The sequence below is a fragment of the Mauremys reevesii genome, linkage group 4 (genome assembly GCF_016161935.1).
Source record: "Mauremys reevesii isolate NIE-2019 linkage group 4, ASM1616193v1, whole genome shotgun sequence".
Taxonomy (NCBI): Eukaryota; Metazoa; Chordata; order Testudines; family Geoemydidae; genus Mauremys; species Mauremys reevesii.
The window spans coordinates 21,845,159-21,868,289 of record NC_052626.1 but is presented as its reverse complement, the minus strand read 5'-3'; the positions used below and the strand labels follow the sequence as shown (position 1 = coordinate 21,868,289).

At 41.2% G+C, this 23,131-nt stretch overlaps 1 protein-coding gene and 1 non-coding gene across 2 annotated transcripts; both read left to right on the top strand.

The window, feature by feature from the left end:
- The first annotated feature begins 908 nt into the window (after window positions 1-908).
- Window positions 909-982, top strand: TRNAI-AAU. Its single transcript has one exon. It is a non-coding gene; the product is annotated as a tRNA-Ile (tRNA).
- Window positions 983-2,199: 1,217 nt separating this feature from the next.
- Window positions 2,200-21,968, top strand: ZNF839 (zinc finger protein 839). The gene is made up of 8 exons (XM_039537459.1): window positions 2,200-3,131; window positions 5,804-6,736; window positions 13,244-13,495; window positions 14,316-14,408; window positions 14,779-14,931; window positions 16,848-16,988; window positions 19,195-19,333; window positions 20,561-21,968. The coding sequence occupies exons 1-8, from the start codon at window positions 2,280-2,282 to the stop codon at window positions 21,565-21,567; spliced, it is 3,570 nt and encodes a 1,189-aa protein (XP_039393393.1). The 5' UTR covers window positions 2,200-2,279; the 3' UTR covers window positions 21,568-21,968.
- Window positions 21,969-23,131: the final 1,163 nt, after the last annotated feature.

The window sequence follows — 23,131 nt, the reverse complement described above, 5'->3', positions numbered from 1 at the left end:
ATATTTATTCAATAAATTAAATATAGCAACAGTGATTAGATGTGAGTACTACCTCCTCTTTTCAGAGTCATATTTAGGTAGGTATGTTAAGCCTACAGTTGATCGTTACCACCTGTCATTCACTGTGAACCAACTTGGGGTAAAAGTGGTATGGCTACAATCCCATTAGAAATTCATCAGCTTTGCCAGAAAACCTATAGCATTAGACTGAAAAATAGTGGATTTGCATGTGCAGTAAACAGAATTACTGGTTTACTAACTTGCACTCCCCCTGTTGGTGGTTCTTTTTCTTGTTTGATGGCCTACGTAGCTATCTCAGCTGAAAACTGCAAGATTTGCTGTAGGACTGACCATCTATAAATAATACAAGTTTATTTTAACGTAAAATAAATATATAATTTACAATAAACCCAAAAGTTATAGAAAGAAAATAATACACGTGACTCATATTTTACCAATGCCATATTTGTTTAAAAAGCAGTATGTAAAATAAGTGGGAATTAAAAATAAATAATAAATGGCAAAATAAATATTTCGATTTAATGAAATAAAACTGGAGTCACTGTTAAAAAGCTATTCGTGGGGGTATAACTTACTAGTTATGAATCTAGCCTGAACGAATGAGACCTGGGGCTGTTTGTACTTTAGGATTGTTGCTCCCGCATACTCCTGGTCCCCAGTCTGAACCCTTTGCATGGGTTTATATGATAGCTGGCTCAAATATGGTTATTGAACCTAGAAGGTCTGGAGTCTGGACCCCGAGAACTCGCTGTCGGGGCGGGAACTGAATACGCAGTCTCGGGAAGGGGCGATGTTTAGACGCTACAATAAACGAAAGGAGAAGAAATGGCAACAGTAGTTCCTGTGTTATTCTTATGATGATCAGTGCAAACGCTTTAACACAAGGTGGCCGGTTAGCTCAGTTGGTTAGAGCGTGGTGCTAATAACGCCAAGGTCGCGGGTTCGATCCCCGTACGGGCCACAAAGCAGTTCTTTTAAAAAAATTTTTACATTACATTGACTTCCATTAATATGTTTTGATGGATAAAAACGCAAATTAACACGCGCATATTAAAATTAAAATGTTCTTATAAAATAATGATTGAGATTATTTTACTTTCAATCAGCTACCAAAAGGGTGAGGTTTAAACTGCCTCTCCATCAAGCTTTTTAAAAGAGATATAATCTTATAATGCAGCACCATAGTTTTTAGGGGGAACCTTTGCCTGAGGATTTTATGCACCCACAGTTACATTATCTGCAGTCAGAAATGCAAGTGTATCCATTATGCCTGCATCTATTTAGACACTCATATTTGACTTTTCATATGTTTTTGTTATAGCACATTACTTGGTGCAGTACAAAATAATATTCAGCAAAAGAGTAACAACACAGCACATTTAGGTAAGCTGAGAAGTAAATTGTAGATGTAAAATAATCCCTCCCCAAATTTCAAATATTCTCTTTATTTTTGCTTTCGAACGTTTAAAAGTAGAAAACTGGTGTCTCCTGATTCTCTCGAATGTTACGTTACTCTGAAAACTGGTTGTAAAAATATTGTCATGCAGAGAAAACCGCCCTACTTCAAATTAAAAAATTGGAGAAAACATTCCTAATGAAACGGTTAAAAGTCAGGGTAGACTCAGAGTGCTGCTCATTGAAAAAAAATATGCATGTACTTTTATGCTTACCCATAGATCAGAGGGCAAGCACGTGCATTTCCATTAAAACCTCTTAATCGGGGGATTATGTTTTGTGTGTTTCAGAAAACAGGCTAACATTTGGTTTGGATACCATTTACTTTACAAAAAAAAAGGCTTGAGATCTTCCCCCACCCCTTATTTTTACTTTTAAAGGCACTATAATCAGTTTCAGATGCTTTTTGTCTATCCTATCGTGTATCAAATCTGTCTATACGGACGTACTGACGCCCTACGAATTGCACTGTATTGAATTCTACTTGCGAGGTGTTGCACTGAATTGAATTAAACTCTGTTGTGTTGAATTGCACTGGACTATACAGTTGAATGACTGTATTCCGAATTCAACTGTATTACACTGAAGTACACTGAGCACTATCGCACAAGAAAACGCTTTCGAAAGTGTCTTGTCCCTGCTGGGCCCCAGTCGTCCATATGACCACGCCCCTTCCACGATGACGTGTCCAGACCGCAGCGGAGGCCCCCATTGGCTCCCGTATTGCCGGTTCCTCTAAGTTCGCTCCGCAGCTTTAAGACCTGGGGGCCGAATGCATCTCCCGCCCCGCGACAGCTGCCAAGATGGCGGCTCCCGAGAATGGGGGCGGAGAGAGCGCGGCGGTGGCATCGCCGCCGCCTCCTGCTGAGGAAGAGCCCCCCGGACCGGCCGCCGCCCGCGGGGCTCGCCACAGCGCGGCGGCCGGGGAGAGGGTTGGCCTGCTGGGACCTGGGTATCCGCCCGGGGCGGTCGCGGCCAGGGGTGACATGCTGGGTCCGCTGGAGCCTGAGGAGGGCGGGGGCCTGCTGCCCCCCCTGGAGGCTGGATCCCCCACCGGGGAGGGATCAGAGGTGCTGGCGGTGACCGAGGAGTTGGCCCAGAGCCTGGCTGCCCGCTCCTCCGCCGTCGGCACCACCCTCTACCTGGAGCCGGGTGGGAGCCTGGTGCAGGGGGCTGAGCTGAGCGCGGAGGAGCAGCTGGTGGTGGCGGCGGCGACCGAGAACCAGGCAGTTGGGCTGACGGGGAATTTGCCTGCGGAGAGGAGCCAGGCCGAGCCACTGGCTCAGCCTCCCGGACAGCAGGCCACAGCGACGCCCCTGGCCCCCGAGGAGCTGCAGAGGGTCATCGAACAAGTGAGCAGGGCCCAGAAGCAGCCTCCACCGCCTCTTCTTCCCTCCTCCGGAGCTGGCATTGGGTCCTTACTGTTGCCTCCTCCCCGAGCTGGGGGGTACTCGCTACCCCAGGAGATTAGCCTCGTGTCCCCAGCATCAGGGTTCAGCAGATCCCCACAGGGCTGTAGCCTGACTGCTGCCTCCGGGTCCCAGCCGGTGACCAGTATCATGCACAATGCAGCACAGCAGTTGCAGAATGTGGCCCAGCAGGTTGCTCTTCAGCAGGGCAAAGCTATTGGTACCACCAGGTGCCTTGTACACAAGGTAAATGAAGGGGAAGAGGGGATGTCTTTAGAAAGCCAAGGGCCAAGTGAATGGGAAAGTGGTCTCCAATATAGAATTGGGCCTGGGCACTAGAATGTGCTGAACACTGAATAGTCATGGCCGGTTCTCAGTGATGAAACTGTGCTGAGTTGCACTAATTCCACTGCTAACCCTAATTTCCTGATCAGTTTAACCTGCCTTGGAATTAGATTCCTCCAGTCTCATAGTTGGAAGAGTGGTGTTGGGAGCAGCTCAGTTTCTAACAAGGTAGAGCGTATACTGTTGAATGGAGGTGACAGGTGCTGGTCAGTGTAACCTATGTTCTAGTCTGGCAGAATAAGCACAGTTGTCCAACATGATTTCGAAGAACTACTTTACAGCAACTAGGCCAGTGTAACCTGTCAGTCGAGCGTATCTAGCAACTGAGTGTTTGGGGTACTTAGTTTGTGCTAGCTCATTGATCTATGGGGATTTTTTTAATTACAGTGGCTGCCTGCTATACTTGAAATTTTAAAGCTGTTTCTATTATAACTTTTGTTTTCATGCACTTTTTAACTTTCACAGATATTTTCCTTTTGGGCTAAGATTTTTCCATGTTTGGTGCTTGCTCAACAGTAACTTCTTCTTTTTTTTAAAAGCCAGTAACATCCATTCAGCTGTGTTTGTATTATGGAAGGCTGTTTTTAAAAACAGAAAAATCTCTGTTCACACTCTTGAACAGGTGGTGTTATAATAGAAACATTTGAAGTTTGAAATTAGAAGTTTGGACTGAATTTAGACTTTCAGGTCTTTGGCGCAGGGGCTACATTTTTTTTTGTTCTGTCCCTTCAAACAATGCTTAGCACAGTGGGATCCTGGTCCATGATTAGAGTTTCTGGGCATCACTGTAATACAAATAATAATAATGAGCCTTTTCTTTGGGGATAATATTTGCTTAATTGGGGAAAATTATTTGCCAAACTAGAAGCAATTAACTTGTAGACTCTCCTTTAAGTGGAGAGCTGTGCATTTAGGCCTTGATCTAGCAGAGCACTTAAGCATGTGTTTGCACTGCATCAGAGGGATTATTTGTGTGCTTGTAGTTTGGTATGTGCTTAAGTGCTTTGATGGGTGGTTTGCAGCTAGAGAAATGGACACTTTTCAAGTAAGAGGCAATAGACAGGCTTTGACTCTTCCTCAGTCCCTTGCTAAACCTGTGGTGTGATTTTTAAAAAACAAAACAACAATAAATAAATAGGGTGGGGAGAAGAGGACAGACAGGAGGTGATAGGCCAGAGGCCTGAGTTGCTAATATCATCTTAAGGACTTTTGAACTGTGCATTTATTAGGGTATAACTGTGGCCTAATACTTGGCCTGCAAAATTAATAGACAGTAGTTGTCCTGTGGGTGAGATGTGCTTGTTCAGTTTACAAATTCACAGCATAGGTCTAGAGCAGGCCTGCACAACTCGTAAAGCGGCGAGGGCCATATTACTCCAAAGAAAACAGCTGAGGGCTGAACCCCCCTGGCCCTGCTGAAACACCTCCCCTCAGCGCTGCCCAACCCCCTGAAACACATCCCCCGCCCCAGTGCTGGCCGGCCCCACGGAAACAACCCTCCCCCCACATATAAAGCCTCGCCGCCACTGCCTGCCCACTTGGCTTGTCATCCCCCCATGAAATAAGGGGGACAGTTTGAAGGGATTTTCTGGGGCTATGAACTAAGGGGAGGGGAAAAGGGGGCAGTGTGAAGGGATTGGATGTGACTGTCCAACACAGAAACACAGAGAGCCCGGGGGGCCGGGGAGGGGGAAGGTCCCTGGACCAGGGAAGGGGGCAGCAGTTGGGGTAGGGCAGGTACAACACACACACACACACACACGCACGCATACGTGTCTCCCCGGGGATGTCCTGGCTGCCCACAGACAGTTCAACCCTTCCCCCCCCCAATCACTATGGAGGCCGCCTTGGGACCAACCGGCGCAGTAGCCGCCCTGCCCCCAACTGAAGGGAGCGATTTGGAGGGGGTCTCTGTCCAGTCTCCCTGCCCTCCCGCCCCCAAGCTGCAGCTCGAGCCCAGGCCGGGCGCCCCTTTCCTCACTCGGCACTTACCAGCTCTGCCTCATGCCCAGCGCTTCCCGCCTCAGCGGGCCCTGGAAGTGATGCACCCACTGTACGCCAGGCGGGGGGAGCGGGAGATGGAGACACATGCGGTTCTGTTCATTAGGGCAGTTGGAGTGCGGTGTGTGTCCCCCGGCAGTGGGCAAACCCAGCAGCCCCACCCCGTCCCTTGCCTCCGGGCCGCACAGTGAGCCCACGCAGGCCGCATGTTGTGCAGGCCTGGGTAGAACTTGCAACTGAATCTGCACAGGTGAACCCCATTGACTTCAATAGGGCTCTGCCCAACAGATCCATTTGCAGAAATTATTCCTTAGTTTTTGGCAACTAAATTCATGGTTGATGGACATTAAAAATAAAATAATGATATGATATACAAAGTAAACTGAAATTCCATATCTAAGCAACAAATGCAACTGTATGATAATTTAGTAGCTGGAAGGAAGGAAATATGTTCCTTGAGGGTTGTAAGAAAACTGGATGATATATCACTTTTTAAGGTCTTGTACGCAAAGATGTAAAATCTTGATAAATAATATTGTACTTTTACATTTTCAACTTTTTCCCCCCTCAAGCAATTAGAAGCCATTTGTGTTCAAGTGCAGCCGGGGCAGATGAAGGAAAATGAAAAGCCAGTGCCACCTCTTGCAGAAGTCCAGTCCAAAGCGATAACACCGAGTCAGTCAGTTGGTAGGAATTCTGGTCTGTCGAGACTTAATATTATTAATCCCCAGATTATTAGGATACAGCCTGTAACAGGAACTGAGCAGCAACAGTTTTTCTTGCATAGTTCTTCTGAGCCTCCAGTTCAGCTACTTGTGCAGAGACCTTTAGCCCCTGATGGACCAGTGTCAGTGAATAAGATTCCCACACACCAGACACTGAATGGACAAAAAACTACATGTGCCACAGTGTCTGCTACAGAGTCTCGAAATGTTACTTTGGTGGCAGCCAGTTCAGCAAATAATCTTATCTCGAGCCTTGAGAAAAAGCAAAAAGAAGAACTAAAGCTAAAAAAATCTTTGAAAGTGAAGACTCGTTGTGGACGGATTTCACGCCCTCCAAAATATAAAGCGAAAGATTATAAATTCATTAAAACAGAGGATTTGGCCGATGGTCATCAGTCTGATTCTGATGACTATTCCGAACTAAGCATAGAAGAGGACGATGAGGGGAAAGCAAAGGGAATGGATACATTATTCAATCCTTTGAATTATAACCTAAAGCCCAAAATGTTTAAATGTCAGACTTGTGAAAAATCCTACATAGGAAAAGGAGGATTAGCACGACATTATAAACTTAATCCAGGTCATGGACAACTGGAGTCTTCACAGCAAAAAGTCTCTATGAATAAAACTAATAGAAGTGTGTTTCTGGATATTTCTGGAGGAGCAGATGATGAAACCGTGAGTCTGACACTCTCACAACCAATTGCTGTCACTTTAAATAACGAAAATTCACTAGCTATTGGTTTGGAAGAAACTGCTTCTTCACAGAGTGAGCAACAGGTAAAGTAGTAGTTTGCTTTCTGCATAATACACAGTTTCATAAACAATATAAAGGCAATTTCACTCCAACATTATTACAATTTTAGAACCTTATTCTACACTAATTCATATACTGAATTCCTATTGCCGGCAATAGGAATTCTTTTTCATAGATTGAAAATAGTGGCCTATGTTCATGGCCAAAAGAGAATAGGAATGAATTAGGAAAAGTTGCAATCTGCTTGTCTGAAACTGCAATAAATATGTATGACCATTGGTTAAATTTTAAAATAAACAACAAACGAACAAAAAATTTAGTGACCTCCAGGGGGAGAATAAGACTTAGACTTTGTAACTAACCTCACTTATTTCTCAGCATTCACATAAAGAAGAAACACTCTGCAGTTCATGTATATTTCATTTTAAAAGGAGTAAAAAAATAATAATTCTATATTCAGGAGTCAGTTTGACCCATCACTGAAATACAGCGTCTGCTGGGGTGAAATTCAGCTGTCAGTGGACACACTATGCTACATAGTGTACTGTTGGAAGTGAAACATAACTTCTGCAGTTGAAATTATCGAGGGAAATCTGGGGTAGGTAGAATACAATTCCCTGAGTTAGAAAAATGTAAGTTTCATTTGGAGAGGTTCCAAGAAACTGGTTTTAAACTGTCCATTTCATAGTAAAGTGCATTTGTCAATAGAAACTAATGGTCTTTGTAGCCGCCTTGCTGCAAAAGAAAGTCTCCACTGTAAAAAGTGGAGATATAATTGTATCACAACTGACTTTTTAGGAAGAACATAAGAACATAAGAGAGGCCGTATCGGGTCAGACCAAAGGTCCATCTAGCCCAGTATCTGTCTACTGACAGTGGCCAATGCCAGGTGCCCCAGAGGGAGTGAACCTAACAGGCAATGATCAAGTGATCTCTCTCCTGCCATCCATCTCCATCCTCTGACGAACAGAGGCTAGGGACACCATTCTTACCCATCCTGGCTAATAGCCATTTATGGACTTAGCCACCATGATTTTATCCAGTCCCCTTTTAAACATTGTTATAGTCCTAGCCTTCACAACCTCCTCAGGTAAGGAGTTCCACAAGTTGACTGTGTGCTGCATGAAGAAGAACTTCCTTTTATTTGTTTTAAACCTGCTGCCTATTAATTTCGTTTGGTGACCCCTAGTTCTTGTATTATGGGAATAAGTAAATAACTTTTCCTTATCCACTTTCTCAACATCACTCATGATTTTATATACCTCTATCATGTCCCCCCTTAGTCTTCTCTTTTCCAAGCTGAAGAGTCCTAGCCTCTTTAATCTTTCCTCGTATGGGACCCTCTCTAAACCCCTAATCATTTTAGTTGCCCTTTTCTGAACCTTTTCTAGTGCTAGAATATCTTTTTTGAGGTGAGGAGACCACATCTGTACACAGTATTCGAGATGTGGGTGTACCATGGATTTATATAAGGGCAATAATATATTCTCAGTCTTATTAAAAAGGGGATAGAGAATGATTCCTAACATCCTGTTTGCTTTTTTGACTGCCTCTGCACACTGCGTGAACGTCTTCAGAGAACTATCCACGATGACGCCAAGATCTTTTTCCTGACTCGTTGTAGCTAAATTAGCCCCCATCATGTTGTATGTATAGTTGGGGTTATTTTTTCCAATGTGCATTACTTTACATTTATCCACATTAAATTTCATTTGCCATTTTGTTGCCCAATCACTTAGTTTTGTGAGATCTTTTTGAAGTTCTTCACAATCTGCTTTGGTCTTAACTATCTTGAGCAGTTTAGTATCATCTGCAAACTTTGCCACCTCACTGTTTACCCCTTTCTCCAGATCATTAATGAATAAATTGAATAGGATTGGTCCGAGGACTGACCCTTGGGGAACACCGCTAGTTACCCCTCTCCATTCTGAGAATTTACCATTAATTCCTACCCTTTGTTCCCTGTCCTTTAACCAGTTCTCAATCCATGAAAGGACCTTCCCTTTTATCCCATGACAGCTTAATTTACGTAAGAGCCTTTGGTGAGGGACCTTGTCAAAGGCTTTCTGGAAATCTAAGTACACTATGTCCACCGGATCCCCCTGGTCCACATGTTTGTAGACCCCTTCAAAGAACTCTAATAGATTAGTAAGACACGATTTCCCTTTACAGAAACCATGTTGACTATTGCTCAAGAGTTTGTTTTTCTATGTGTATTTATTCTTTACTATTGTTTCAACTAATTTGCCCGGTACCGACGTTAGACTTACCGGTCTGTAATTGCCGGGATCACCCCTAGAGCCCTTTTTAAATATTGGCATTACATTAGCTAACTTCCAGTCATTGGGTACCGAAGCCGATTTAAAGGACAGGTTACAAACCTTAGTTAATAGTTCCGCAACTTCACATTTGAGTTCTTTCAGAACTCTTGGGTGAATACCATCTGGTCCTGGTGACTTGTTAATGTTGAGTTTATCAATTAATTCCAAAACCTCCTCTAGTGACACTTCAATCTGTGACAGTTCCTCAGATTTGTCACCTACAAAAGCCAGCTCAGGTTTGGGAATCTCCCTTACATCCTCAGCCGTGAAGACTGAAGCAAAGAATCCATTTAGTTTCTCCGCAATGACTTTATCGTCTTTAAGCGCTCCTTTTGTATTTTGATCATCAAGGGGCCCCACTGGTTGTTTAGCAGGCTTCCTGCTTCTGATGTACTTAAAAAACATTTTGTTATTACCTTTGGAGTTTTTGGCTAGCCGTTCTTCAAACTCCTCTTTGGCTTTTCTTATTACACTCTTGCACTTAAGTTGGCAGTGTTTGTGCTCCTTTCTATTTGTCTCACTAGGATTTGACTTCCACTTTTTAAAGGAAGTCTTTTTCTCTCTCACTGCTTCTTTTACATGGTTGTTAAGCCACGGTGGCTCTTTTTTAGTTCTTTTACTGTTTTTCTTAATTGGGGGTATACATTGAAGTTGGGCCTCTATTATGGTGTCTTTAAAAAGGGCCCATGCAACTTGCAGGGATTTCACTTTAGTCACTGTACCTTTTAACTTTTGTCTAACTAACTCCCTCAGTTTTGTATAGTTCCCCCTTTTGAAATTAAATGCCACAGTGTTGGGCAGTTGAGGTGTTCTTCCCACCACAGGGATGTTGAATGCTATTGTATTATGGTCACTATTTCCAAGCGGTCCTGCTATAGTTACCTCTTGGACCAGCATCCAGACTGTTCTTTTGGATGTGGCAATGTTATATTTGTTGAGTTTTTGTGAATGTGATGTTGCTTCCAGAAGTGTGAATGTGGGTAGCCTGAGACATAACAAGGGTAGTAGATAATTACAAACAAAAAGCATAGTTTTCTGCAACTTGGGAAGGAAAAATAACAGAAAGCTCCATGAAGTCAGCTGACTCATGTAGATCTAATTTGCCTGTGCAGTATTTGTATATTGTGGTGATGGGGACTTAAGAAAAACCTAAAAGTGGTCTTTTGAATTTATTTTGCCATAAAATCTTTAGGACTGTTGATTGGCTGAATATAGTGCTACAGAAAATCTGAAATTTCTAGCTGACAAATGAGAGCCACACAAAATTTCCCCTTGGTAACTGAATGACTTACTAGTTTATAAATGGACTTAATTATTGTGGCTGCTTGAGTCACCAGGCTAGATACTTCTGTCTGTCTTTCTTGCCAAATAACTATGTTTGGCCATAAGCCATTGTCAGTTATAATCTTTATTGAGAAACATTAAAAGGATTATCAATACAGGTAGATTATGGAGGAAGAGTAGCACCTGTGACCCACACCTCAAATTAAAAACTTCAGTCGCAGTTGAATGAATTTGGTAATTCGCATCTAGTCGATAGGTAAAACTGCACTAAATTTGGGAAGTCTGTGCAAAGAGGGGGGCTATTGTTGGAGCATAAAGGTTAGGACTAAGATACGTTCATAGAACTGAGAGGATACTTGAATTATTGTAACATTAATGTGATCAGGCAGTTTATAATATCTTCAAATGGTAATCTTTAGGACATTCATTTTAATATTCTAGTTAGCTAGGGGAACAAAGTGGCTTTCAGTGAGAGATTCTTGGACTCTGTTTTGCCAGCTTTTTTCTATGATAGCTTTGAGACTATTTTTGAAAATTATATTTTTGTAACTTCTTTTGGTGTAGTGAATATTGTATTCCTGCATGTCCATTGTTTACTGTTGCTTAAATAGCTTGACTTTGTTTGTATTGAGTTTTTAAAAAATGATCTGGAAAAAAGGGTAAACAGTGAAGTTGCAAAATTTGCAGATGATACATAAATACTGAAGATAGTTAAGTCCAAAGCAGACTGCAAAGAGTTACAAAGGAATCTCACAAAACTGGGTGACTGAATTTCATCTGCCATTTTGTTGCCCAGTGTTGATAAATGCAAAGTAATGCACATTGGAAAACATAATCCCAACTATACATATAAAATGATGGGGTCTAAATTAGCTGTTACCACTAATCTTGGAGTCATTGTGGGTAGTTCTCTGAAAACATCCACTCAGTGTGCAGCGGCAGTCAAACAGAATGTTGGGAATCATTAAGAGAAGGATAAGATATTAAGACAGAAAATATCAGATTGCCTCTATATAAATCCATGGTATGCCCACATCTTGAATACTGCATACAGATATGGTCATCCCGTCTCAAAAAAAGATACATTGAAATTTGAAAAGGCTCAGAAAAGGGCAACAAAAATGATTAGGGGTATGGAACAGCTTCGTATGAGGAGAGATTAAAAAGACTGGGACTTCTCAGCTTGGAAAAGAGACAGCTAAGGGGGGATATGATAAAGGTATATAAAATCATGACTGGTGTGGAGAAAGTAAATAAGGAAGTGTTATTTACCTTCCCATAACACAAGAACTAGGGGTCACCAAATGAAATTAATAGGCAGCAGGTTTAAAACAAAAGGAATTATTTCTTCACACAACGCACAGTCAACCTGTGGAACTCTTTGCCAGATGATGTCGCAAAGGCCAAGACAATAACAGGGTTAAAAAATGAATGTGATAAATTCATGGAGGCTAGGTCCATCAGTGGCTATTAACCAGGATGGGCAGGGATGGTGTCCCTAGCTTCTGTCTGCCAGAAGCTGGGAATGGGCGATGGGATGGATCACCTGATGATTACCTGTTCTGTTCATTCCTTCTGGGGCACCTGAGATTGGCCACTGTCAGAAGACAGGATACTGGGCTAGATGGACCTTTGGTCTGACTCAGTATGGCTGTTCTTACGTTCTTAAAAATAGGAAAACACAAAATTTAGGATAACCTGAATTTGATGACTTCCTGGGCTTACTGCAGAAACTGTTTGTTTGACAGGATTTTGGGGGAAAGCTGAAGGTATGTTTCTGGAATAGTGGATAGTTTCTTTGGTATTCTGGCTGGCTGAGTTAATTTCTTTCCTTCCATTTGATTGCTTAATGCTGCTGCTGCATTGAGTCTGTTATTCGTATATGAACTTAATACTGCTAAGCATAGGCGCTGACTCCGTGGGTGCTCCAGGGCTGGAGTACCCATGGGGAAAAATTAGCTGGTGCTCTGCACCCACCAGCAGCCAAGCTCCCCCCTCCTCATCTCCTTCCCACCCCCAAAGTGCACTCTGTCCCCGCTCCTCCCCCTCCCTCCCAGTGCTTCCTGCCCCCCCCCCATCCCTGCCGCCTAACAGCAATTTGGCGGTGCTTAGGACCTTCCAGGAGAGAGGGGGAGGAGCGGGGACGTGATGCACTCAGGGGAGGAAGCGGAGAAGAGGTGGGGCAGGGGCGGGGACTTGGGGGAGGGGGGCGGGGCAAGGGTCATGCAGGGGTGGGGTCAGGGGGGGGGTCGAGCAACCACCGGGCAGAGGGGAAGTCTGTGCCTATGCTGCTGAGTGGTCATTATGATATTGTAAAACTAACCATCAAGGCAACTAGAGCATTTTGTTTAGATCTATTATGCTATTTTTTAAATCTAAATTAATAATATAAAACCCTTTTATTTTCTCTTTTAAAATCTTGCTTTGAATCAAGCAGCTCTTTGACAAGACCATAGGCTACTCTTGTTCTGTGTATTGTTCTTAATGGATCAGCAGAAGAACTAACATTACAAATAGTGACAACAAATTACAGAAGCAGCTGTGTCCGTAGCATCTTCCAGATTTAATCCTCCAAATATTCATGCAGCTGTACTTATATCTAACGATACTGAAATTGCATAGTAAATGAAACTGATTTGAAGTTAAGAACATAATGGCCATACTGGTTCAGACCAATGGTCCATCTAGCCCAGTATCCTGTTTTCCAGCAGTGGCCAATGCCAAATGCCTCAGAGGGAATGAACAGAAAAGGCAATCAAGTGATTGCCCTGTTGTCCATTCCCAGCTTCTGGCAAAGAGTGGCCAGGGATACTCAGAGCATTTGATTGAATAATTTCACTAAATATTTTAAACAGATTTTCTCAGCAGCATATTGAGGGAGGGAGAGTGTTTTAATGATTATTGTATTTTTTTTTTCATATAAAGACTGGTAAATCTGCAGCAGACAGACCTTTGTTGGCGGCACAACAAAATGAGACTGATTTAGTACATTGGGGACCTGGAATGCCAAATGGACCTGGAAGACGCAGACGACCTAAAAGACGCGGCCGACCGAGGATGACTGGAAGATCAATTTGTTCAGGAAGACTTAATAGACCTGGTCAGTCCCCTTCTAAGTCGCTTAGTAATGTGTCAACAGAACACATCATATTTAGAAGAAAAGCTGGACTAAAAGAGGTACAGTTCCCTTCTGCAACTATTTCATATGTACCTTTTTTCCCTACCTGCTGCCAAAATCTGATAAATGTAATCAAAATGTAGTGAGGATGTGCTCTCCAAGGAGCTGCTGTATGTTTGATATATAGCTAGACATGTATGTGCATAAATGAGGAGGCCTGGGGGTTATTTAATACCAAAGTGAAATTTTAAATAAGTTCTTAAGCAAAACGTATAAATCAGGTTATTGGTAAAAGATATAGATTTTTGTTAGAAACTGGCCCTGTGGATAATAGTTATTGGCCTCTTAGTAATTTGATGCACTCTTGGCTGTTTTGGGGGAAAATAATTAGTACTGCCACTGCTACTATGTGTGTCTATTAATATATAAAAATATGTATAATAAAAAGGAGTCCATCTTTTTCTAAAAATATTTTTCTTACAATTTAAGTAATTGTCATGTTTTTTCTGAGCTTCCTGCACATTACTGTGGTTTGAGCTTATGGTTGTGCTTATTTGCTTAAATCACTAAGGTCTACTTTTCTTTTCATATGAGTGCACAGTTGTTACTGAGACTGATCATTAACTGCTTGTGTCGAAAGACTGGACCATACTCTTAACTTTTCTGGTCAAATCTTTAAATTCAGATTTATTCTTAAAGCCACTTAATTTTATTGATCCCGTAAAGGAAAGTGAATTGGTCCTTACCACATGCCATTTCTTTGATAGTGACTATTGTGTCCTATAGTGGAGAACTGAGATTTTTACATTATGAATTAAGGGATGATTATCATATATTGGCTTTTTCCCCCTCTAAAGAAACTATTTTGGTCTTTACCAGCTAATCCAACAATGTGACAATGAAGACTTAATGGAGCTGGCTCTTCCCCGCCTGACAAAGCTTGTTACTGTGTATGAATTTCTACTGATGAAGGTCAGCTTTTCTCATCATGTACATAAATTAAATTATTGGAGATTTTATCTTTCAGGTACACCATGAAAACTTCTCTGGGAATTAATCTTAGTTTGATGTTAGACATATGAAAGCTGAAGACATTTTAAAGTTCACCCTTGAGTCTCATGTAGTCAGAGGTTGATAGTTTGCCAGATTATACTTTTAATTTTTGCTGCCTGCTTCATCAGTGCTATTTCTGAAGATTCCACAATCCTTTCTTTTCTGGACTGATTGGTAAGGTTAATAAAATGAGGATTGAAAAAAGTGCTAGGCAAAACAAATCTATATGTTGCTGATTTAATTAATTAATTAGATTTCATATTTAATATTCTTGCTTATTTCTATTTAGGTTGAAAAAGGTTACCCAGCAAAAGCCTTTTTTCCAGATGTTTATAGAGAATTTGAAGAGTTACATAATATGGTAAAGAAAATGTCTCAAGACCATTTCAGTAATTCTGATTTTCTGAGTTATCAGCAGCCTGTGGAAATAAAAGATCCTAAGGTAAGAGGACACATTTTGGAGGTTGTGGTTTTTTTTGTTTTTGTTTTTTTGTTTTAGGGAATGGTCAGCAATGGTTTTCTCTCTTGCTAAGCATTATATCGCATAAGTGAACAGAAAAACAACTTTCTGGTAAGAGAAAATGGATATAAAGTATAAACTGAAGAACACATACCAAAAGATTAAAAAATATTTATCTTTTGGAATTTGATTAGTAATAGAAAATATTTGGTTAAACCACAGCCGTAGTTGATAGCTGACCACAAACTACAAAATGTAAATCAAAACCCCAGGGGCTTAGAGTAGTGTGAAGCTATGCTTTGCTGCCTGGGGGTGCTTTGGTGACTCAACATAATCTCTGATGGACAGTAGTATTAACAGAATTCCATCCCATGTTTGACTAGAAAGGAAGTGGCCATGACATGAGGCCCTTGGGGATGAGCTAAAATAAGTGGTATTTGAGGATCTGACAGAGATGCAAAGAGCCCCCTGCAGACAAATTCATTATATTTGCCAAAGTTTATTTTCTAGTAAACATTACAGTTTAAAGAGACCCTATAATTGAACCATTTGAAAATTTATTTATTTTTAATTTTTCAATGAAAGTATAAATTCAGCAAGCTCATTAATAGAACATAATCAAACTGAGGCAAGTAACACAACAAAGATTAGTTCTTTAATAGCTTTCCAGTTTTTAATGTTTATTTGTGCAGATCATAATACAAATTTGTGCTGGTGTAAAGAGTTCAATTTTTCCAGACACTACTCCACTTCTTAGCATTGGGTGAGAGAGACAGTTATATTGGACTTTCTCACATCTCTTACAGATCCTGATGCTTGGGATGAAAATGACTCTCTATAAGTAATGGTGTATCACTGTTGAATTTTCAGTAGTGAATAACACAATATTTTGTACATATTACTGCTAGCAAAACTTTTAAAGTGCAAACAACATGATCAGTATTTTACAAGGCACAAAAGACAGTCTCTGCTCCAAAGATCTTAATTTGAGTGAGATGGAGAGAAGACAGGACAAACAGGAAAATCCAGGGGAAGAAGGGAAGAGAGGAAATTCTATTTCACAGATAGAGTAATCCTAGGTAAAAATGAAATACAATATGCAGTTTTGGCACTGGCTAATTGAATATTTGTTCTTTAGAATAAATCATGGCAGAATCATAATATATACCAAAAGTTTGCTTTGTATTACTATTACATGTGTTCATCTGACTTTATCTTGTGTAACTGCTCAATCATGATGTTTCCTCTATGGAGAAATGAGATTGCACCAGTTTAAAGGGACACTGTCAAGGTTGGTAGGCCCAACATTTGACCTACCTTTTTTGCTTCTCTTTTTGCAAAGTCCATGTATAATTCTTTGATGTTTTTTTAAACACATGCTGTAATGTGCTTATTTAAAAAAAAAAAAAAAAGTCCAGCATTCATGAGAAACCAATGCATGTGCAAAATAGAGCAAAAATTGGTAAGAGAAAGTGTACTGAGTCTGAAGATACAAAGGGATTTAGGAAAAAAAAAAAAAAGACTGGGAGAACTTCTTTAAGTCGTGAACAACCTTTATAGTGTCCTTTGTTAAACTCTGCTGTTCAGTAACTTACTCTGGACTTGTGAGCCATATCCCCTACATTCCTAGTTCTTGCTCTAACCTTGATTTTTTTTTTCTTGAGTTTTACTTTTAGCTGTTATATAGGAGATGCTTAATTTGAAAAGAGGCTAATCATAGAAGTTATTGTAGTCTAAAATAGCTTGAGAAGCGGTATATATGTTTTGACTGATAGTGTACCCCAGTGTTGAATGTCTTTCTATATCAGTTTTAGAAACATATTTGATTATATAAGTATTGAAAATTTGGTGTTTAGGGAAACCACACTTGTATTCTGTTATCCCTAATTATTTTATAGGTCGCTGAATCACTAGGAATTACAGAGAAGCTTCTTGGAAAACAAAAGATACAAGCTATAGACTCTTCCACACAGTGTGTAATTAAAACAGTTGGTGAGCAGATGTTTACAGAGATATCAGGGAAAAAACGAGCAAATGAGGTACAGAATAATTGTGAATTTAACATATAAACAAGTTTAAAGCTGCTTAAAATATGGTAATATAATTTATTTCTTGAATGTTCACAAATGTGTTACCTGACTTCTATTAAAATGATGTTTCCAGATGTAACAGTTTTCTGAGTCAGTAACACTGAAATATCTTATTGGAGGGTATTTCTTTAAGAAAAGATATCAAAATTAGCTGGGTAAAGAGCTTTGCTTTTCAGTGTGTGTTTGCTCTCACTCCCTCATTAAGAATGTACTACTCCGGGGAACTGGGTTCAGCTGCCCCCCTCCGCCACCCTCCTGCCCAGCTTCATCCATGGGACTCCAGGGGTGGGCTTCGGCCCCCTCCCTGCTCTGGTGTTGGGCTCTGGGCTTCAGCCCCCTCCCCCACCGTACCCATGGGGCTCCGGCTCTGGGCTTCAGCCCAGGGCAGTGGTAGTGCAGCAGGATCTGGCGTTACTGGGAGTTGTGGTCGAGAAGAGGAGTGGAATGAACCTGCGGTGTGAGGCTGTGGAAGGGAGCTTGGGTCAGTGGTGGGGAGGGAAGAAGCAGCAAGGTCTGGGGGTGGTGGGGGGCCAGGGGAGGCAGCAAAAAAAAACCCCTACAAAAATAAATTGCAGTGATTTGGGCATGTATATGTATATTTATTTGTTTTTTCCTAAAGATTATTAAGTATTTTAGGAAAATTTGTCAGAGCGACCACCAGCAAGAGTTCATGGGCGTATTCTGAGGCCACCAAACATTTTGTTGAGAACCCCTGGTCTAAAGTGGGATCTGGCAGGCTGACATGAAGTATCATGCTATTGGAAGAGAACAGTAGCTTGAGTTGGAAAAGGTGGACTAGTCAGCATGCAAATTTAAGTAGTGGGGGAGAAGTGAGTGCTGCAGTTAATTAGGTGGCTAACAGTGGTGAGTGAAACCAGCCTATTTGTTTCTGAGAGGATCAGATTAGCATATTTAATCTGTTGCCTGTGGCTATAGCAGTGAGCAGATAGTTTCCCCTCCTCTGATGCAGCCTCAATTCAGGCTTGGTCTACTCTGTACTACAGAGTTAGGTTGATGTAAGGCAGCTTATGTCAACTTAATTATGTCAGTGTCTACACTAGAATGCTGCTTCCACCCAAGTAAGTGGCCTGCTACACCAACATAACAGCTCCACCTCCATGAGAGGCGTAGCGCTTCTGTTGGTGTAGTTAGGGTGACACCATGTTCATGCAGCCGCTGTTACTTGACTGTCATTTGGTCAGCAGCACCTACTTATAACTTGGAGCTGTGAAGTTGACAAGAATGTCAATTTCACTTCTGGTAGTCTTGGTTCTGTGAAATTGAGCCTGGCCAATTTCTTGTCTCCAGCTGTGAGCCTTGCCCAGTGCTGAGCCCCCAGGGTTCTCAGAGCACCACAGATCTGAGTCAGAGACAATAACAGCTGTGAAATAGACAAGAATGTCAATTTCACTGCTGGTAGGCTCCATGCTGTGAAATTGAACCAGTTGGACTCACAGCTGGGGCTGTTACCCTGAGGCCAGGGCTCCAGCTGTGAGCCCCAGTGGCTGTCAGTGTGCCATTCTTGGCTGTCAGTGCCCCGCAATGCCCCACTTTAGTCGGTGCAAACGCTCCTGGTGAGGATGTGCTGCACTGGCAGAAGGAGGGCAATGTGGACACCAACAGCCGACTGAATTACCGTGGTGGCTGTAGGTCGACCTAAATTAAGTCAACCTAATTTTGTAGTGTAGACGAGCCCTCAGAGCTGCCTTTAGAGAGGAATAATGGCAACATCACCCTTTTTTCTGCCTGTGCTTAAACTTGTGACCTTGTCAGCCTTCCCACCCCCACCCCCCTCTCACTTCTCAGGGCAGGGAGTTCACTGCCCTTTACTGAAGCTGGAACGGGGAGGGAGGAGAGATTTTCTTCTATAGTAGGTACTCCTTGTGTGAGCTGTCCCAGATCTTATTAGTGAGACTTCTCTCAGGCCCATCCCTCAAATTGTGAAGCAAGGCCAGGTTTGTTAAAACAGACATCAAAACTAAAAGAGAAGAAAACATCTTTAAAAAGTTCTAGATTGTGTTTAGAATTTTTTAGGGGCCTCCTAGCTTTGAAAAACTGTTGTAGGTGGGAGTAATATTACACTTAGTACTGGAAAAGATCACAAATTGTCTGTTTCTGCAAGTGATCTCAAACCTGCTAGGTTTTGTATTGACAGAGTTCATATGAAGAACTGTTGCCATCAGCTAAAAGGACCAGAGTAGAAGGCATATTGGAGAATGTGAAAGATGTTTATGCTAGCCAAAATGGAGAAGAAGAAAAGAGCTGGAACTTGTCTACACTGACTACAAAAGATGGTAACATTTAACTTCTAACTTACCAACTTCTGTTCTGTTTTGGTGCAGTTCAGTTAATTCCATTATCTTGTGTTGTCTCTAAAGATGTCATGACTATGCCTTCAACTTAGTCTTGCACTTGTTTCTGTAGGTCCTTAAATGATTGTTTAGCTGAGAAGTCTGAGTTAAGAATATTATTTACTTGTATTATCATAGTGTCTAGGAGCCCCTATTATGGACCAGGACCCCGTTGTACTAGGGACTGTATAAACACAGAAAAAACAGAACGTGGGGCTGGTCAGAGTGTAGATAAAATCAGTGTAAGAACTACACCTTTTTATCCTCTTTCTCTTTATATAGCTGTTCTTTTGCCACTAGTACAAGCTTCTGTGCTTTTGCTCATTTTTGCCCCTTCCCTTTCACTTTTTTAGATATTCCATGTTCCTCCTTTAAAGTATCCCTTACAAGACCACATTCTTCTTATTTCATTTACAAGAGGATTTTCTGCTGTACTTCCATTTATTTAAGAAGTCAATAAAGTTAAACAGTATCTGATTCATTAGCACCTCCACTCAGGTTTGTGCTAGTTTAAGGTGCAGCTCCACTTTAAAACCCTACTATATAAAATGGCACTTTCTTACTTGACAGGTCTCCTGTGTAGTCAATATTTTAATGACAAAAACAAGTTTTGACTCTTGTTAACCGTGAAGAGGCAACAGCTAAAATTGAATGAGTTGGCATATCAATGTTTGTTACTGAGTTTGATTTTTTTTACTAAGGTCCAATCGACAATACCTCTGAAAACCTACTAAAGGTAACAGTTTCACAGGTGCCAAAAGGGGCATAATTTGGCTTGCTGTTGCATCTCTTATTACTAGTGACGTGCATGATAGAAAGAACCCAGCATATCTTTGATCCTGTTTTCAGGATTGTGACACACAAACCCATTACCACCCTTTCTTATAAACTAAGGTCACTTGATATGGAGCCATTAGGAGAATAAATATGGAACCTACCAGAGCTACTTCTAGAGCCTGAGTAGAAGTATACTTCTGACTCTTTAGAAAAGTGTAATTTTTGTACCATTATTCATATGGGCAATAGCATAATTCTGTTCTAAGAATCCAATGCTACTTGGAGGGAAAACTAGATAAAATCTTAGAAAGATGCTTGTAGAAAATTACTTTTGAGAGTCCAAAATCATATTGTTGTACAACATGCTGTAACATTTTTTTTCCAACTGTTCAGGTTTTAATCCACTAAATGGGGTGATTGTGCTCTCCGAAGACAGAGGTATTACTCCTTGCATAACTGGAAGTGCAAAGCATACTGGGGAGCAACACAAATCACTTGATTTAGAAGCTAGAACTAACTCTGCAAATTCAGATATCTTTCAGTCCATGAGAATGGAATGCTCTCAACTCATAAGTATACAGGGACCAGATAGTACAAGTAACATATCTCCACCATGTACTGAAGCATTGTTGCATGCTGAGGCAGATAGCTCACCAGAAGAATTTGTTCAAGCACACTTTGTAAATGAGAACACAGCAGGTAGACTGACAAGTTCTGAATTTTGTAACTGCATGGTATCAGATGATGTGATTGATAATCAGAGTACCAACTTGTCAATGAATGAAGAAACTGATCATAATGGAAAATATCAGAAACTTCAGCAAGATGAAGAAAACCAGAGTTACACTATTACCAGTGAACAGTCTGAACAACTTAATGATGTTGATATTGCTGATCAGATGCAGCAGCTTGAAAAAGTCTTTTCAACAAGCATTGGGCCACTAGATCATTCATATAAGACTCAAACTGACCCACATCAGAATCCTGTACAGGAAACCTCCATATGCACTCGGGAGAATCTTGAAAGTCCAGTTAAAAACTTGAATGAATTCTCTTGTGGGCTAGAGGAACAACATGCTGGACAACATGAGCTAGAGAATGCAGTTACTGTTGGTGAAACTGTAGCCTTTGAGATTGCTGATGAGAGCCATGAATTCATGTCTCAGGGACACGAACAGATCTTTATTCAGACTGCAGATGGGCTTATTCTCTCTCATCCAGGTACTGCTGTTCTGTCTCAGGCAGAAGGCATTGTGATTGTAACTAATGCTGATGGTACTACAATGCACATTCGCACCCCTGAGGGGGTTCCTTTGGAAACTGTGGAAGCACTACTGGCAATGGAAACAGATGGCCAAAGTGAAGATATTTTGCTCTCGCAAAGTGAAGTGGAGCCATAAATATAAAAACCTGTTTTATTTATACATGCTTTCTTCTGGAAAAGACTGATCATATCAAATGTATATTTTTCTAATGTGAATATTGAAATTAACTTATTTGTGAACATTTCTATGACCTGTACTTTTTTTATAACTTATGTTTATATTAGCAGTATTGCAACCAAAAATTCTAAGGAATGACTTTTGATTCAGCTTGTGCTCTTCATTGAGTGTATGTGAGGGGATGTGTGTGGATACCTGTCAGCCCTAGTTTTGATGCACTATTACCTTCTTTGTTTTATTAGTTTTACTCTTTGGCCAACAGAAATGCAATATAACGTGTTGCACTGCCTGTTGTCAGTAATATGCTGTATACTGGCAACCTGTTTATAGGCAAAATAAAAACATTAAAAGGAGCTGTATTTTCTATATATTAGAGGTTTTATCTTACCTGTATTAGAGCGTTTTATCTTAATTGCAGCTAGTTGAATATTCAAGTTATTTTATTAGGGCACATGACTTGTCACACAAATGTATAACTGGAAAAATAAGTTATTAGCACTTCAGTATTCCAAGTAAACTTTCATTTTTCAAAAATGATACTGTGAAAAGTGACAGTATAAACTCACAGATCAGCATGGGCTACTATTCACTGTTGACTTCTGCAAGATAGCACGCAAAGATACAAGTCTTGTAGCACCCCAAAGCATTATCTGATTCCTACTACCATTCTGAAGAGTATCTGACCAGGTTTGTTTAAGATGCAAGGTAAAGTCAAACAGTGCTGATGCTGTATGACAACCAATTGTGAGATGCTTATCTGAACCTTAATCCACATTTTTTTTTCTTCAATTCCTTCCTCTGACAGGTTCCTCTCCGTCTCTGATAGAGCCTTGTCTAAGACCCCATCTTTTTGGCCAAGCAGAAGCACCATTTTTCAGTGCCTGTCACTATTAAATAAGCTTTGCTCTTGCTAATAACAAAGCAGACCTCTACCCTTAGATCATCCCAGTCTTCATCATATTTTAAGAAGTTTTTCTCATAGACATAGCACTGAGCTTTAACCACTTATCTAAGCAAGGTAAGGGAGAAGCTAGCAAAAAAAGTTTCTGCTGCCCATTAGCTGCCAGTATCTTCGATCTCACTGGCAGGCTTCAGAACATAACATGGTAGTGACTTACCATTAAATTTAGTGCTCTGGTGGATGACCACCACCTGTCTGTACAATAGAAGTACATTCATACTCATCCTGATTAGTATCGTTGATACTGTTGATCACCCAAATAAGCCTGTCTGCTCTAAAAAGCTGCATAGGTGACCACAACCATCCTTAAATGGCTCATAACCTTCCTCTTTTTTCTGACCTCAGAAGGTCACAATGGGTAATTGTTCTTCCATCTCTAAAGCCTGCAAGACTCTGTCCTCCCAAGTTTCTCAACATCTGTATGAGGTTGGGTGAGAGTTACTGAGAATAGGGAAGTACCTGCAATATGCAGATGACCTCTCCTTCAGTCCAGTCTAAGCAGCACTGTGTCTCAGCTTTCTCAATACAGAGGCAGTAAAATCACCTGAATGAAGAGCATGA

Excerpts from the sequence above, each read along its gene's own strand:
- ZNF839 (XM_039537459.1), top strand. The coding sequence starts at position 2,280 with ATGGCGGCTCCCGAGAATGGGGGCGGAGAGAGCGCGGCGGTGGCATCG. Across the intron at positions 14,932-16,847 it reads TGGAAATAAAAGATCCTAAG|GTCGCTGAATCACTAGGAAT; the intron begins GTAAGAGGACAC and ends ATTATTTTATAG. Across the intron at positions 19,334-20,560 it reads TACACTGACTACAAAAGATG|GTTTTAATCCACTAAATGGG; the intron begins GTAACATTTAAC and ends CCAACTGTTCAG.